Source organism: Biomphalaria glabrata, chromosome 6, assembly GCF_947242115.1.
Source record: "Biomphalaria glabrata chromosome 6, xgBioGlab47.1, whole genome shotgun sequence".
Taxonomy (NCBI): domain Eukaryota; kingdom Metazoa; phylum Mollusca; class Gastropoda; family Planorbidae; genus Biomphalaria; species Biomphalaria glabrata.
This window is the reverse complement of record NC_074716.1, coordinates 24188208-24206131: the sequence shown is the minus strand read 5'-3', so window position 1 is coordinate 24206131 and position 17924 is coordinate 24188208. Positions and strand designations below refer to the sequence as shown.

Sequence of the window (17924 nt, the reverse complement as noted above, 5' to 3'; positions counted from 1 at the left end):
ATGAATTAGAATAAAATAATTCACTGTAAGTGGTAAAAAAGAAAGTCCAGGACAAGGAGGAGGTGTACAAATATGAAGCAGTTCTAGACAAACATGTCATGTGGAGAAATAACTCAGTTAGGACATGAGATACAAATAAAATATCACATCACATAGGGACTTGAAAGATTTCAAACTGCAAGCCATAAATTGGACTGTTACTGTAGATCACAATGAATTTGTCATTTAAATAGATCATGAACTATTTCAGTTTGATCATTCAGAACAAGAATTTAAACCATGATAAAAAGTGTCCAATCAGAAAAACAAGAGACCCCAATCCTCCTTTTTAAATGGGCTGGACTAAAACTTTATTCAAGTTTTAGAATAGAGAAATAGTAAAAACAGTGTTTCTGAAAAGTAGCCAAAGGCTTTTATTTATGCAATTCAATTTAAGGTTAGGTGGGACTCTATGCTTCCATGGGAGTTCGCAGGAATAAGAAAGTTTACTTGGTACCTGAGCTAGCTACCCATCAAGCTAGATTACCATAGCAACCAAGAGTTAACAAAGTTAAAGATAAAAAAAGGTCATCTTTACTTTTTAGAGGTCATGTGAAAGTTGGACGTATTCAATACACTTATTTTTACTTTCATTGGGGGGGGGGGGGGGTCTTATTGAAACCAACACAATACCCTTCAATAACAAGTACATATCAACCCACCATCTCCTCAAGCAATGTTTTAAAGTTTGATTCAGACATGAAGGCATTACTATCAGATTTCTCTAGCCACTAAATTACAATAAATTCATCTTTAGCTTACATTCCATCTTAAACAAATATAATCTTTAACACAACATTTCATATAACAAATTATAATCTTTAACCTAACATTTCCTCCTATACAAATGATCAATATTTTGAATTAATACATATTGCTATTACCTATACTTAACCTCAACAATATTTCCATCTATAAATAGAGTACTGCAACATCAAGTAAATGTTAACTTCTATGTGGTAAATGAATTCAGGCAAGGAAAAAACTCCCATAAAAGAGTTAATTTTTAAACTAGGCATTAGTAAGAGTCACCCCCAAAAAAATACCACCAACACAGACATTTAGGACTAGATGTTAATATCTATATATTCTATGTCTAACCAATAGTAATAATCAATATTAATAGTATACATAAGAATAGTTAAACATGGAAAATAAAAGCAAGCAGAAAGAAAAGGAAATATGAAACTCAGTGAAAAAGACTTTTAGTAATGTTTTCCAATAGGCATACCTTGGATGATCATCCATTGAATTGAGATCCGCACTACTGGAAGCAGGTGTAAGACTGAAATAATGTGTAGCGGATGATACAAAATAAACAAATGTTGAGACAGTTTAGTAAATGGTCTATAAATGTGAACATGGCAGTTAATTAAAGCTATTATCTTGCTCACACATTGGACTGCTAGAATTTTCAGTCAAGATGCTATATGGATATTAAACCATGCGCACTTTTAAGCCAAACATGCTATAAGATGGGCTGTCTTTGATAGTATGCAGATAAAAGTCTGACATTTATATTGTCTCACCCTGATATCTGATCAAAAGGGTAAAAAATATTTTATAGAAACTGATCGAAATACTAGTTTCATAACTATTTTAGAGCCACAATATCTATATAGCATTAGATTAGTATCATGTTATGAAATTTAGGCTTCAAGTTTTTATCCACTAAAATCTTATTATATTGTGAAAAATAAAACAAATAAAATTCATGTTTAGTAACAAAAAACAACTTAAAAACAAAGAACTCTTAAAACTTAATAACTAGGAATGTTAGTATCAAGAACTTTGCAAGCAACAAGTGAAGAATGAGTAAAACAGAGAAAAAAAACACTAAAGAAACAAATGTGTTAGAGCTTGAGTGCGTTGAAACCAAATGTAGAAGCCATCATCGCAGCCATTGGATGTTAGAGAAAGTAGACAACTAGATAGGAACAGAAATAGAGAAGTGGGAAAAATAAAATTAGAATTCTCATTTTAATATTTGAGTTGGTAATTGGGTTGAAAAAGTCACAATGTCAAGCGAGTCTAAATATGTCTAGTCAACATAGTTACAATAAACCAAAATATGTGAACAAATACAATTTTTGAATGATAATGAAATGAAACTTTCTGGCAAATGTTTAGAAAAGAAGATTTATTTGGTTAGAAAAAAAAAGGAAATTCTTTTTAATATGCTAAGCTCTATGTAAAGCTAACTGGCCAACTAGAGAATATGCAAAAAATATATTAATCATAGCTCTAATTTTTTTTTTTCAAACAAAATTGAACAGTATATTACAACATCAACACATAAAACACAATTTTTGACTATTGTACTAATCTATTGTGATAGTTGGTCCACCTTTTGTTTACATTCAAACAGATGTCATTCTTAAAGAAGTTAAATAAGTTTGTACATCTATTACAAATCGCCTTAAATGCAAATCTATTTAAAAAAAAAAAAAAAGTAGCAGCCACAATGGTCCCTTTTTGATACTCCACTAGTGACATCACACAAACCAACCCTCAAGAAAAACTAAAAAGGAAAATACTAGAGAAACTCTATAACATGCTCTTGACAAATGAAATCTGTGTGACCAAATTGATAAGAACAATAACTTTGTGGTAGCTAGGTTTTTGTTTGTGGAAGCTAAGCTGCTAAGTTTTTGTTTGTCAAAACTAAAATTATGTTTGTCAAAGCTAAAATTATGTTTAATGAGCTAAGTTTATGTTTGTAGATGCTAAGTTTATGTTTGCCAAAGTTCAGTTAATGTTTGTTGAAGCTCGCTTATGTTTATCAAAGCAATAATCTTTAAAAGAAAATGAAATTCACGAATATGTAGGTCTATGTATTGAATGCTGAACTAAGGCTCCCTAGAATGATTAAAAAAAAGAATTGTCAAAACTTCAAGCCAGTCTGACATTCAATAGGACAGAAAAGCTTTTTGTTTAAATTGTGTTCAACCAAAATTCTTCATATGACAGACAAATTTGTATTCTGTTTTCAATTGAGACATTGTGTCAAAGCCAGTTAAGGATCAGATTAACTCATGTTAAGCAGTGGGCAAATAAGTTTTCAATTAAACTTTTAGAAGTCAATAATGAATTAGCTGATGAAATCACAGAAACAATTCCTACACAATGAGCTTCACCTGGTATATGAGCTCTTGCTGTCAGACCCAATTCAAATGACCTTTTTTTTCTCATAAAAGAACTAGTGCTTTAACACACAAATTATTTACATGAACTTAGCTTAGAGATGTTTTTATATTTTTAAATGTATTTATTTAGTTTCTATGTACTTAGATACTACTGTAGCGACACTGTAAAATTCCACAGAAGATTAGTTCATTAGATAATAGTTTAATGTTTTAAATATCTACTGAATGCAAAAATAAAAAAATAAAAATTCTACTGTCCTAACTACATAAAGACCAACAGAGGAGATTAGTATGTAACCAGGTTATGTATTTTCATATTTGTTTTCACCAGTAAAATGTCAATAAAATACTCTTTAAAAAATTTATATTGTTTAGATATTAGCATTTTGATACAGGTTTTGATGTGTTTCAAAGTAATTATTGCCAGAGTTATAAGTGGTGAAACTTCTGTTTCTTATAATAATAATAATAATAATAATAATAATAATAATAATATTAATAATCTTTATTATCCGTAAGGAAATTTGTCTTACAATTTGTGCATTACACCAAACAAAAAACATTATAACTATAAGAAACCAAAGTGTACATTCACACCAGACTCACTCATAATTTACATGTGACAAAGTTTATACCAGATTGTTCTTATTTAATGATTTGATTGCCAGGGGAACAAAAGAGTGTTTGTGTCTGTTTGTCTTTGCTATCGGTGTCTTGTATCTCTTTTGTGATGGTAAAATCACAAAATCCTGAGACAAAGGGTGATTCTTTATTTCGAGGATCTTGTTAGCTTTTTTATAGATGTTTGTCTCAAACAACTGCCCAAATGGGGTTTGTTTTTTGCCAATGATTTTGCCAGCAGCATTGAGGATTCTATTAAGTTTATTCCTATTTTTAATGCTCAGATTGCCATACCAGGCAGTGATATTGAAACTGAAAATATTGCAGATGTGAGCGTGATAAAACATAGCCAAGCCCTTTTCGCTAACATTAAACGAGGACAGTTTTCTTAGTAGTCGTAATCTTTGCTGCCCTTTTTTTGCTGATATAATCAGTATCTGCAGTAAAATTTAGTTTATTGTCTAGGATAGTACCAAGGTATTTAAAGGTTTGCACAATTTCAATAGTCTCTCCAGCTACAGAAACAATATCATTTTCCTTCTTGTCCCTGCGAAAATCGATTATCATTTCTTTGGTTTTTTTTACATTTAATAATAAAAAATTATCTTTACAGTATTCTTCAATGTGTTCTAATTCTTTGAAATACTCATTTACGTCTGAGCTCTCTGAGAGCAGGGCAAGAAGAGCCGCATCATCAGCGAATTTTGTGAAGGAGCAACAAGAACTATCGGATCGAAAATCATTGGTGTACAAAATGAACCACAATGGCGATGTCACAGCCCCCTGGGGCGCCCCTGTGTTAACTATGCGTTCATTAGATATAACATTGTTTACCCTAACCCTCTGAGCTCTCTGGGTCAAAAATTCATTAGCCCATAGTATGTAGCCTAGAAAAATTAGGCTCAAGTAAGAGATTTATTTATTTTAAAGCGAGGAATGTGACCAAGAAAGGAAACTGGCATATTTTTTCTTGAAGACACCCTAGATCAGTATATCATCAGACACAAACCACATGGTAATTTGCATTTGTTCTATGTGAATAAGAAACCATCTAATCTGTAATTTTTCCATAAAATAGAAATATATAGGGATTCTTTTTTTAACATCACTACTATTGGCTTTTTAAATGAAAACAACTAACTCAACTGTGATATCTAATCCTGCTTATTTCAGCACAAGAATCTAACAATTTTAAATTGACTAAAATCTGAATATTTTACAGTGACTAAAAAATTTTGTAAAAGTTAAGGAACTTCTCTTATAATATTAATAGAAAAGCATTCTGGTGATTATTTGTTTTCAAGGAGCTATTCTTTGTATTATTATTTCATTGTGGAGCACCTATGGTACTTTTCATACATGAGATGTAAACCTAGGTATTAGCTATGGTCAAAGTAATGTCACCCACACTGCAGTTTCCCATCTCCACGTAGCTATTGTGTATAATTATTATACCCATGCAGTAAACTTTATCATCATGAAATTCCTACAATTTTGGATATAAATTGTAAAAGGTTTGTTCTTCTTTTATCCATGTATATATTATCACCTTAGGATGCATTTTAGTAATATAATCTCCATTTGCTAATTTGTTAGATGTCAAAATTTGAATCAATAATTAATAGTAATATTTTTTTTAAATCTCATCTGTTGGTCTTTAAGAATGAACACAGCTACAACACAAGCATTACTCTCTCTCCAATGTATCAATCACACATTTAAAGGGGGGAAATGACAAAAATTTAAATGTTCCACACAGAAAAAAAACCCACACATAAACCCAAAATTTAAAAATCAATCCAATTTTTAAAAATCCTTAAAACAAAATTATTTGATTTCTTTTGTTGATTAAAATTATTTCTACTACCGGATATTTTTTTTTAAAAATGTGCTGTTATAATTAGCAGCTGATGTAAGAATACACACCAAATGTTAAAGAGCTGGTTAAGCTAAGGAAATAAAAGTGGGCCAGTTATAAAAGAAAAAAGAGACATGCTCACATTGTCATGGGGACACTGAGGAGCCTGCTGTAAGAGAGAGGAGTGAGAAACATTGGTCAAGCACACAACAACACTCAGAACTAACAAGTAACTTACACAACAACATTGACAGAGCTAGAGGTAGAGCAATGAAACCAACAAAAAGTTAAACTCTTCAGAGGTCAAGTGGTTCTCAAACTCACAGTTATAAAAATTCCAAGTTATTACCATTTAAGGAAACAAATAACTAATTCCTAATCATGTCATAACACATCCCAATTCATTTTAGATAAGGCCCCAAAAAACAGTTCTATAAGAGTTTTTAACCTTTGGCTTGGGAACCACTAAATTAAGTAATACACATACAATGAATGATTACATACAGTAAACATTGTTATAGATAATATTCAACTAGTCCAATAAAAAAGCTGGATTTGTGGTTAATTGAGGGAATAATGAAAACTAAAGTTTTTAGGAATTAATATTATAACATCTTGAATTAATTGTCAAATGTTATGAAATATGACAAAATATTGATTTAAAAAGTCAGTTATTTAATTTATTATGATTTTATTTATTTATCTTTAACATCAATTTAATTATTAAAAAAAAAAGGAAAATGAAATATGTGTTAATAAATGTTTTGCAAAAAAAAACATAAATTTGTTTTAGATTTTGTGTTTGGTTACCACTAATCTCAGGGAAGGTAATCAAAAAGAAGTCACAGAGTAAAACTAATACAACTAAATAAATAACCAAAGTTACATGCAATTAAAGTAGAGCCAGTATCAAACATGGATAAATACAATAGACATATTTATTTTGTAAAACTACTTGAGAATCATTGTATCTAAATAAAGCATATAGACACAAACATTTTTAAATTGACTAAGTTACTGAACCTATTCCTGATTTTCTAATTCTTTTCAATAATTTTTGTTTTACTTGGCAACTATGAATTGTAAGAACTAATTTTTTTGTTTACAGAGGAAAACATAGGTTAAAAATAAACACATTTAGCAATGCAAAAACATGCCAAAACTGACAGAACATCCCCCCCCCCTTTTTAATATTTCTGAATGTTTGCTAAACAATGCAAAACGATTACCATCTCACAGTGATGAATGTTATTGACAAAAAACACTTATTTAGGCTTCTTATGCAATTACATTTGAATATAATTCTCGTATACTCACCGCCCCTCATCTATTGTATCAAGCTCTTCACGAAGGTTTTCCTGGCTACCAAACAGCTCTGTCTGAAGTCTGCTCAATTAAAGTAGCAGAGCAAAGGGAGGGAAATAGAGGAACAAAATAAACAACAAAGAAAACCTGAAGAAGTCAACCCCCAATGAAAATAAAAAAAAAGTGTATGTTTTTATGTTAATTTTTCTTTACAGATTTATGAATCTAAAGGCATGACAGTGAAATTAAAGAAAGTTTCTTTTAAACATGATTACGTTGGGATGGGTTGGTGGTGGATTATTATATTAATATCAAATACGGATATTGAAAAATTGTACTTTTCAAAAAGAAGAGTTCTTTTTTTTGTTGTTGTACTGATTGAAAGTATGCTCCCTGTTTCTACTTAGTCAGAAGCTACTATAAGAGAGTATCACTTAAGCCAGTGTATATTTCATATAATGAGTGTGATCAATGGCATGCATGCTAACCTTGCAAAATTATAAAATGGGAAACTGAATAGGATTCCAATTAAAAATAGATAAATCAATAGTAAAATGAAATCCTAAAGCATTTACCCCTGTAGGAATAACATATAAAACATAGAACATACAAAATTCACTGTCTTTAAAAAAAAAAAAAAAAAAAGACAAAGAAATGCATGCATTAAACTTAGTAGCTACTCAGTTATTTAAAAAATAATAATTTAATAGCTTATGACTTTCAAAGAAAAATCATCTAATAAATACAAGCCTGTTTCTTTAGGGCATTAAAATCATCTAATAAATACAAGCCTGTTTCTTTAGGGCATTAAAATCAACTAATAAATACAAGCCTGTTTCTTTAGGGCATTAAAATCAACTAATAAATACAAGGCTGTTTCTATAGGCCATTAAGTAAAGTGGTATAAGGACACTATAAATAGTAAAAGCCATGAGTATAATGAAAGCTAATAATTGTGCTACATTGTACTGAGGCATACAGAAGTAGATTAAGGACTTAGTTGTAATGTGGTAGAACTTGTGTTTGAACTATTGTATGTAAGCTATATAAGGATGCTATCCATACATCATTGAAAGTTTCTCACTTTGTGATTCTAGGTATCCTTAGTTTCAGTTCATCCATGCTTTTACCTTTCCCCATTGGTTCTGTCAAATAGAAAGCATTAAATACAGCATTATTGGTTGTCTTTAGTAAAGTTGGCAGCCAAGTTACAATGAAAAGTTATTTTCACAAACATGCTCAGACTTGAAATTTGGTCTACATCTACCAGCACTAATAAAATACTGAACATAACATAAGCTTTTAAATTTAAGTGTTACTAATTAATAAATGGCACAAAAAATAAACATATGTAAAAAAAAATAATAATAAAAAGTGAAACAAAACAGTACACTGCTAAAAGAAGTTTGAACAAATGTATAGATGACTAGCATTATACCCAGGCTAGGCCTGTGGATTTGTTCCCAGGCTCTATTTGATTTATTTTGTCAGGAACCTCCTATCCTTTAGTTTTGTACATTGTGCACTTCCATTGCCGGCATTTTAACGGTCCCTCTCTAACATAGATACCACTTTTAATAGGCCCAAAAAGATGTTTGGTGTTTTCGATTAAAAGAAATTAAAATATTAACTTGTTTTTGTTAGTTAACTGTTTAAAGCGTCGACGATTGCAATTTCGTTTTAAGAAACTTTTTAAACATGCATTTATGTAGCTATTTTGGATATTAGGGAAAAAGAAAGAAAATATGCTTCAAATTTTTTTTTAAATATGGAAGTCTGTTTTGTGAAATTAAAACATTTGCACTTAAGCTTTATATGTAGACTGCTGCCTGTCGCGTAGTTATCCTAACTCTGTTTTTTATTTCCTCTACTCGTAGTACTTGTTTGGGGCGAGAGTGCCCTGTATTTGTGTTTTGAATTGTTTTGCTACGTCACTAAGTCCGGTGACATGTATTGGTCACTCTTTGTCATGAGGCAGTTCACCCTCTGAGTTTGGTTGAAATGGACGGTGTTTTGGTCCATAAAAGGTTATTATATCTATAGTCTGTACTAGTTTTCTTGGACTTATTACTCAGTAGGATTTTTGGACCAGTGTTTAGGGGTGACAGTGTTGGAGTAGTATATACTGAGCTCAAGTCTATGCTAGTGTGGGCGTCGCTTGCGGTCTCAGAAATATATATTACAGTATTCAGTGTCATTGTCAAATTGGCGATTATCTGAGATCTAACTTTACTATTACCGAGGTTGGCAGCTTTGTGACGCCAGTCGGTCAGAATCTGGTGGACTATGTCAGGGTGAACCAAGGGACCTTAATTGTGTACAGCTAGTTAACAACACAAATAATTCCTAAACATGACACTGCCTTATGGGGAAATAGCTAAAATAAAATACAAAGATTGAATAGAATGCTTGCATTTTTTTCTCGAATTGCTGTGTTCAGGCAAGCAACTAAGGGATAAAAGGAAATTTCATGCGAATCCATATAGCAGTTGATCAGATCTCTTGCTACATAGGTACATAAAATCAATAAATCAGCAAGTGGTATTTTGTCCTTATAATAATATAGATTATAATGTTTGTTAACAGCTTTCTCAGCATAGCCTAACAACAACCTACCTTGTGATGAAGTTGTACAACATTCCTGTTAATCACATTCATAATTTAAACCAAAAACACAGCTACATTAACTTTTCTAGAGCCGAATACTAACAATTACCTGAAACACTTCTCAGAAAGTCAACATGTTCATGCTCTTCTTTTGTTTTTCTAGCTCTTTTTCTTCTGCTGCCCAAATTTCTGAACAAAACAAACAATAAAATCAGATGACAGAAAATGTTTCATAGGGTCAGTAACTGGAATGTGATGAACAATCAATATTAACTATTTCGCTCTAACTCTAGTTCTCATGTATTTTAAATATTATCTTAAATCTTTAAAAATTTACTGTTGCTTCATACCAGAATTTTTGCAAGAAGGAACTAGTTGCTAGTTTATTGTAATAAGTAATTCTTTATTTTTTTTTTAATTATCATGGCAAAAAAAAAAAGTCATTACTCATATAAAAATGGATGGTCCAAAAGCTCTGTTGCTGTAGCTCTGTTTTGGGGTTCAGGCTCAAAACATCTGCAAATAGAAAAAAATGTCAGCTCTGCTATTAGGTAGAACAAATTGGCAATGTCTTCAATTCAGAAGATTAAGGATGGGTTTTCAGTGTTTCACATGTCTACACAAAACCAGTTGCAACCTGCATACTAAGTAACAACAGTCATATATTTACATTTTAAACAATTATGAATAAATGTAAAAGTGTAGTTTAACAGCAAAAAATATGGAAGTATTAACTTAAGCATAAATAATTTTCTCAAAATACAAATAGCAAAATATATATATATAAAGCCCTTAAATCAAATGTATCAAAAATTTCATTTTAATTTTTCATTATCAGTATTTATAGTTAGCAAGGAGTGTCACTAGGGGTAAGCTGCTACAGTTTATAAAATACTCCTTAATGGCATACATCTCAAATAACCATAGACAACAAAGTGCAGCTCGTGTGACTTAGATATTAAACCCAACTAACTGTTAGTGCTGACAAGTAAAGTAGTGAAAGCTAATACCCAGGGCATCAAAACCAGGTGCTTCAGTCATCAGCCAAGTAAGGCCATTTATTTAGGAGAGGGGTACTCTGATCTTAGATCATTACTGCCTTGGGATGCTAAAGCTACAGATGAAAAATCAAGAGAGGCGCCCCTTAGACATTGAAACTATCAGCTATAATATTCCATAGGTTTGGATTACACCAGCGAAGTCAAAAGTTGGACCATGTTGCCATAAATCTACTTTATTGTAATGTATGTATTAGGAACAAAAACATTCAAATTAATCCATTTAGCAAGAATGTTGAAGAACAATATTCAATACATTGTTTTTCAGAGTTCCTTTTTTTTGTTTAACAAAATCAATTTGTATCTTTTTTGTATCTTTAATTACTTCAAAACAGATTTTTCTATGCAACAATACCTCAGCAAAAATTCTTTAGCTCGAGATGACATGGACTCTGGTATTTGTGGATGCATCTTGTAGAAACCTACTTTAAACATGGCAGCTTCTGGTGATCCAAGCTACAACACAACAAACACTTTCAATGATTAGTCCTTACCCTATTTACATCTGCTTTAAAGACTAAAACATTACATCCATTAAATCAAGATTGTTACTGTTAAGTGAGGGGTAGCAATGCATTTTCTTTAACTTAAAATTGTCAATATCAAGATCATTCTGATGTTAAGATTTTGTGTACAGAAAAATGGGATAGATAACATGTGTAAGTTTCCAAATGTTCAATTGGGTGCAAGGGCTGAAAAGATTACTTTCTGACTCACCATTGTACAATTAGATAAGGTAAAAATAAATGCTCATGAAACTGGAAATTTGTCAAAACTGCTAATTAAAAAAAGTGTTCATAGTTACCTCAATAAAAGGTGGTTTACCAGTAGCCATTTCTATAACTGTACAGCCTAGAGACCAAATATCAGCCTGGGAACAAAATTTTGAATATATAAGATTTTCAAATAAAAATTTTGCAATACACATAAAGAATCCAACAGAAATTAAAGAAATGTGAACTATCTAAATGATAAAATGATATCATAATGCTGACTCTATTTACTTACAGGTGGGCCATATCCTCTGATACCTTTATCAATGACTTCAGGTGCCATGTACTGAATTGTACCTTTAGAACAAAACAAAATTATATTTATAAAAGCCATAATAAATAAAGCTATGATCATGGCCACATTTTTTACATGACTGCAAATCTGAAAGTAGGACATTGTGATGCCAGGTTGTTGAAGTGTCACCATTAGGCAATGATTTTTTTGTTTCTTTAAAACTTAAAGATTGGCATGTAATGTTTTAATTCATAGTACTGTTTTATGCAGAACAATTAGTTTCATTAGGTTGTAGTTCTTTCTTGAATTTGTATGTGTGTGTGTGTGTACTCATTTTATGTAACTGGTGCTTTATTCTGTATGTTTTGAAATTTCCTTTCTATTAAAAAAAAAATTCCCATTAAATTTTGTTTTAGTGAGTATCTGTTTTTTTTTTTTTTTTTTTTTTTTTTTTTCAAAGATATAGATTTTGTGTGTGAAGGTGTGTTTAAGTAATCAACTATTATTAGTGTTACTTTACCAGTGCTTCAACAACAAAATCTATATCTTACACTTAGAAAGAAATATTTGGGTAAATTTAACTCTTTAAATAAACATCACACTCATGACTATTATGGTATAGTCTGACAAGAAATGAAAACTGAATAGAAGTGTTGGAGCAAACAATACCAACAAGGATGTAAGAGTGTTAAGGGCAGGATCATACAATTCAAATTGGGCCTCATCAAGACCTGTACTATATTTTTTAACAAAATCAGGAGGTATGTCCAAATCTCCAGATTGTTGTCTTGCAAAGACTCACACATAAAGAACAGTACTAAAAAAGGAACAAAGGCAGGATAAAGAAACCAAAAAAAAAAAAGAACATATTAATGAAAATGTCTCAAACTGATGCATAACAATTTATAACAGACTATGCAACAAATAATAGTAACAGTGATTAAAACTAATTGACTTACCAGCAAAAGTATCAGCACAGGGATTGATCCCTGACAGCCTTTTAGAAGTTCCAAAGTCAGAGATTTTTAAAACTCCACTGTAAGTGTTTACAAGAACATTGTCACCTTTGATATCTCTGTGGACTATCTTGTTATCATGCTGGTAGATAAGCATTTAGTTTTTATTACTTAAGGATATTTTAGTTCCAAATAAGTAAATATAGATATTAATTGATATCATATCTATGCAAAGCAAAGTGGTATATTTGTTCTTATCAAGCCCACAAGAAAGCTTACCAAGTATTTTAATCCTTCCAATATTTGTTTGGTATAAAATGCAATGGTAGGCTCATTTTCTTTCAGGGGACCCCACTTAGACCTCAATAACTGGGAAAGACTTCCTGTACGCCAAAAATAATGTAATGAATTAAAATGAGTTTGCAATGAACAGATCTTCTCTAAAAGTATAGAGGTTATGATGAAGAAAGATTGTAGATACAAATGATACTGTTAGGTCTGTACACTTGCATTGTGTCATGTACTCAATACTTGTGCAGTCAGGAATGTGAGGTAATGAAAGAAAGGTTTTTGGTTAACCATGTTGATAAACAAGAAGTTGTCTCTCACTGTGACTTGAACATTGTTTTAGTTATCATATTCTCTGAACGAAACAGAAGAATGACAACAAATGAATATACAATTTTCAAAGAGCTAGGCTGTGGATTCTCAGTGTAAGGATCAATGAGAGGCTTGGGTGAATCCTTGTTTTTTTTAAATGAATAGGCTTATTTATGAAAAAAAAAGATATAAACAGAATCTAATCACTCTCACAAATGAGCTCATGTGAATGGTAAGAATGAAATTAAAATTCTCACCTCCAGGAACTTGTTCCATGAAGATTTTAAAATAGCCCTCTTCACTCACTGAGCCTAGATATCTGACAATATTTTTATGGCTAAGTCTCATATGTAGTTTTATTTCTTCATGTAATGGCTGCACCTCTCTGGAACACAAATTGGTTGATGAATTATACAAAGTTCCATGTGTTCACCAATATTTATATAAATATATATTACCTTACTTAGAAAAGTAAAAATATAAATTGAGACAAATTATTATAAGACTTTAAAAAAAAAACTTCATTTGAAAAAAGAAATCCAAATCTAGTTTAACTAAACCTATGAGGTAAAAGTAAACCTATTTACCAGAAAGAATTAATTATACTAAAGAATGACTAAGCCTACTTACTGGTGATACTTCTCAGGCACTTCTTTAACTGCCACTTTTATTTGTGTTTTTTTATCTCTAGCAGCATAAACTGCACCATATGTACCTTTACCCAGAAGTATGCGGTTACCTTTATCATCCAGATCATAGACATACTAGGAGAGACAAAATATGGTAAGTAACAATGGGCAGAATAACAATTTAAATTGTTGAATAGAAAAGGATGAAAAAAATGAAGACTAAGTTGTGAATGATAAATGAAAACATTTCAAATTGACAGTTCAGCACACTTACATCCACTACATCTTCAATGTCATCTTCATCATTCAAACAGTCAGGACTTGTGGCTAATGAACTCATCATTCTATAAAATCTGTCCAAGAGGAAGAGAGCTTTGTCATAATCTTATAAACATATAAAAACCTTCATGCCTCTTTGCTGCCTGGTCGGGATGGCTGCCTGGTCGTGCGGTTTGCGCGCTGGACTGTCGTTCGGATTTATCGACGGTCGAGGGTTCAAACCCTGCCCGCTCCCATCCCCCGTCGTCCTGCGGGAGGTTTGGACTAGGAAGTAAACTATCTTCAACTCTGAAGGAACATCCGAAACATGTAAAACAAACAAATGTCATAAAACAGTACATAAATATGAAAACAAAACATCAGCTGTAGTAAAAAAGTCAGTGTAGAGCCGGATCCTCATTTGTTTTTTGTTGATGTTCAAGTTCAAAGATTTATTAAAAAAGATTTTTTTTTTTTAATTGGACTGGATTGTTAGTAGATTTAATTATTGAAACACAACAACTACAACTCAAAATGATACATATGGATTTAGTTAATATAGACTTTGAAACAAAAACATACTTTTAAAACCTGCATGATTTCATGTTTTAATCTGCTTTTTTCCTCTTAATAACATTTAAAAAAATAAATAAATAAAGGATCTAAGTTTCTAGACCTAGACTAGGACTAACACACAGAACAAACAAAACTGTATTGAAAAAAACATGTCACCATGCTACTAACATGGACTCTAATTAACAAGTTTTGAAGGTGTAAAGGGAGTGAACTAGATCTAATTGTGTCACCCAAGTTAAGTGGAGGGGGGTGGAGGAATGGATGCTGACTGATGTTTAGTTGGGAAGGGAGGGGTATGCCAAAACCTAGTGTGGTAGGGGCAGTTAAGGCACACCTAAAGAATGACTGGAAGACAGGGATGGGCAAGTGGGGTAACTAAAAAATGATGTTATGGACTTGTTCAACTGGTGAGAAGGGGGTAGAGATTAACTTGAATGGTGAGGTGGGACACAGTAAGGTGAATACATTGAGATTGCTAACACAACATGCCGATTATTATACAATGAATAACAAGGTTTACATTTTCAGACAAATGGGACGTTTACTCTTTTTACCAGTAAAAATTGTAAGTTATCATTTTATTTTCAGTTTTCAAGAATTAATTTTTTTCCTTAATTTCCTATACTAATTGTTCCTCAACAAAATTCTCAGACATTTCCATATTTCCTAGTCATGTGGTAACCTTAACTATAACAGAATCAGGAACTGCACAAAAATGTATTTCTTAATATATATCAGATAAACAATTTAGAAAAAAAATGTGATTGGGGAAATAGTTATACTATGATAAATATTAATCTCCCAAAAACTAAACATGTCTACCTTTGAGCCTGGTCATCTGATGAGAAAAAAATATGATAGTCATCATCTGAGATATCTTGAACATACAGGAATATAGCTCTAGAGTCTCGCTTGTACAAGCTGTGGAGAATACACATTTACTATAAATGTTTGAAACAAAAACTGTCTGTTACAATAGATTTCTGTCTTTAGTTGGTCATGAACTAAGAACAACAAAACTGATCATGAAATAAAGGAGCACAATCTCTTATTAGTCTCCAGTCTCAATTGGTTAAACTAAATCTTCCAATAGTAACTTAGAGCATTACCAAGTTGAAAGGTCAAATTTGTACAGTTTGTATCTCACCTGACTCTTTTGATAGTTTCAGCAGGAAATGTCCAATCATTTGGACGATGATCTTTAGGGTCTTGCCAAACATGCCACAAACGTACATTCTATAAAAGTGTCAATTCACAATTGTTTATCTGGTACTTTTACACTTAGGTTAAGAATGAATTCTTTGAAATTTTAAAATAAACTTAGACAAATATGAATTTTATATAAGAATAAAAAAGTATGAAAAATCATCATGCTTTTACATGAATCCAATGTTCAGTTGTATTTACCTTTTCTTGGATTTCTACATTAATTTGGATGTAGCTTGGAATGAACTCTCTGTTGGGTTCAAGAAGAAGTACCTGGCCATACAGACAGTTGGTAATGAGATGAGCTTCTTACAAAAAAAATGACATCTGCTATAACAAACATACACAAACTATACTTACAGGAAACTGACTGCTAGTCAATTCTGATAATGGTTTTGAGACTTCAATAAAGAAATCCATCCAAAAAACAAAAAGCTGTGTGAAAATTTTAAAAAATCAAATTAGTATAAAAATACTTTAAATATAATTCTGAATTTCTACATTGAATTTATTATATACCTACAACTACAAAGTGACAGCAAATATTTGTAATTGTATTTTTGAAAACTAGAAATGCTACAACAAACATATTAAGAGTTAGAGAAAGGGAGTGAAGGTTACAATTAGTTGGTCATGTTTATTTTGTGCTTGGATAACCTTAGTGACCTGGAGGGACAAAGCTGGATTCAACTAGAATAATATCCTTGATGTAAGATGTTTGGATGAAGATAATTGAATGAGTAATATGCTATTAAGCTAGATTCTATATAAAGACAAGTATGTTTGAATAGAGTTATGGGGATAAGATTTAAGAGAGAACTGTGTGTAGTAGTTTACTTTGCTTTTTAAGAAACATACTACATCAAACTATCTGCCTGTTTGGCATAGCATTCTTTAGTTGTGAGGTTAGGAAATCTTCCTAGTTATTGGTTGGAACTTTGTGTGCTTTATAATTATGTGTACCTAAGGGAGTTAAGAGGCATGTATATTGACCAACTGTCTTAATTTTATATCAGTACTAGCTGGATATGACCCGTAGCCTGCGGGCCTTAGTTCTGGTATTTCTGATCCACTGTATCAGTATATCAGGTATGTATCAGAACTGAGTGGAATCAAAATGGCCTTGAATTCCAAGTAAAAATCCAAATCTACAGCAAACTGTAAGACTCAGTAGCCAAGTATTTAAACCACATGACCACTAAATATTTAATAATGGATATACATGGAGCAAATGACTATGGATTAAATACTTCAAAAATTCAGATTACCTGAGATTCCTTACTGTTGATATTGTTATTTTTGCTCTTACGAAACCTATTTATGAGAGTAATGTTCCCTATTGTGGATTTTAAATACCTGGATGTAATAGAAACAATCAAAAATATAGTTTTTAGAAATAAAAGAAATATTAAGGACAAAAACTACCAATTTTCTATATAAAATTTTAAGCTATTAAAACCTTTTTTTTCTTAAATAATTAAAAAAATTTTTTTTAAAAAAACCTTTTATTTGAAAATTTGAATGATCAATTACTGTACAACAGAGTAAAATGATGACATTTTAGACAAAGCGTTGAATGGAGGAAATAAATAGAAATATACACCAGAAAGAAGGTACTAATTACCATTCTGGCGGCTCCAGTCTGTACATACAGTCAGCTGCCTGAACAGCTTTGTTGAAGTCTTCTGCCAGAACACTAATCTCAAAGAATGTTGCCACATCCCAATAGTTGTTCAGAGATGATAAGCTGCCTTTTTTACCAATTAGGTTGTTCAGTGTAATACCTGGCAATCATAGAACAATATTATTAAAAGTACCACAAGAAATAATTTTAATAGAATCATGAAAAAGGTCGTTACATGTAATGCTTGGCAGTCACAGAATTATGAGTTCATAGCCTTTGATATAAAATAAAAACAAACCTAAGGAAGTTCCATTAATTGGTGCCAATGTGAAGTGTTCAATTCAAATTCTTAAGAGTTACTACTATTTTGTTTCATATGTAATTTAAAAATAATTCTTATCAGCATTATTATTTTATAGAGACATGAAGTTAT

General features: G+C 31.3%; 1 protein-coding gene across 19 annotated transcripts in view; it reads right to left on the bottom strand.

Moving 5' to 3' along the window:
- The window catches only part of LOC106060548 (mitogen-activated protein kinase kinase kinase 15-like), a 48435-nt gene that overhangs the window by 16962 nt on the left and 13549 nt on the right, over nt 1-17924 (bottom strand). For 3 of the 19 annotated variants that reach the window (XM_056031688.1, XM_056031691.1, XM_056031694.1), the window contains exons 11-30: nt 17492-17651; nt 17136-17223; nt 16228-16302; nt 16069-16140; nt 15809-15897; nt 15484-15582; nt 14102-14180; nt 13829-13962; nt 13456-13583; nt 12878-12981; nt 12602-12740; nt 11643-11704; nt 11440-11505; nt 10990-11090; nt 10024-10092; nt 9686-9765; nt 8054-8114; nt 6982-7050; nt 5903-5920; nt 1271-1324 (exon numbers count right to left, since the gene is read on the bottom strand). In XM_056031688.1, coding sequence (XP_055887663.1) covers nt 1271-1324; nt 5903-5920; nt 6982-7050; nt 8054-8114; nt 9686-9765; nt 10024-10092; nt 10990-11090; nt 11440-11505; nt 11643-11704; nt 12602-12740; nt 12878-12981; nt 13456-13583; nt 13829-13962; nt 14102-14180; nt 15484-15582; nt 15809-15897; nt 16069-16140; nt 16228-16302; nt 17136-17223; nt 17492-17651 — 1747 coding nt within the window. Of the gene's footprint in view, nt 1-1270; nt 1325-1915; nt 1967-5806; nt 5834-5902; nt 5921-6981; nt 7051-8053; nt 8115-9685; nt 9766-10023; nt 10093-10989; nt 11091-11439; nt 11506-11642; nt 11705-12601; nt 12741-12877; nt 12982-13455; nt 13584-13828; nt 13963-14101; nt 14181-15483; nt 15583-15808; nt 15898-16068; nt 16141-16227; nt 16303-17135; nt 17224-17491; nt 17652-17924 lie in introns of all 19 variants that reach the window. The other 16 variants (XM_013218471.2, XM_013218472.2, XM_013218475.2 and 13 more) reach the window with 7 other exon arrangements.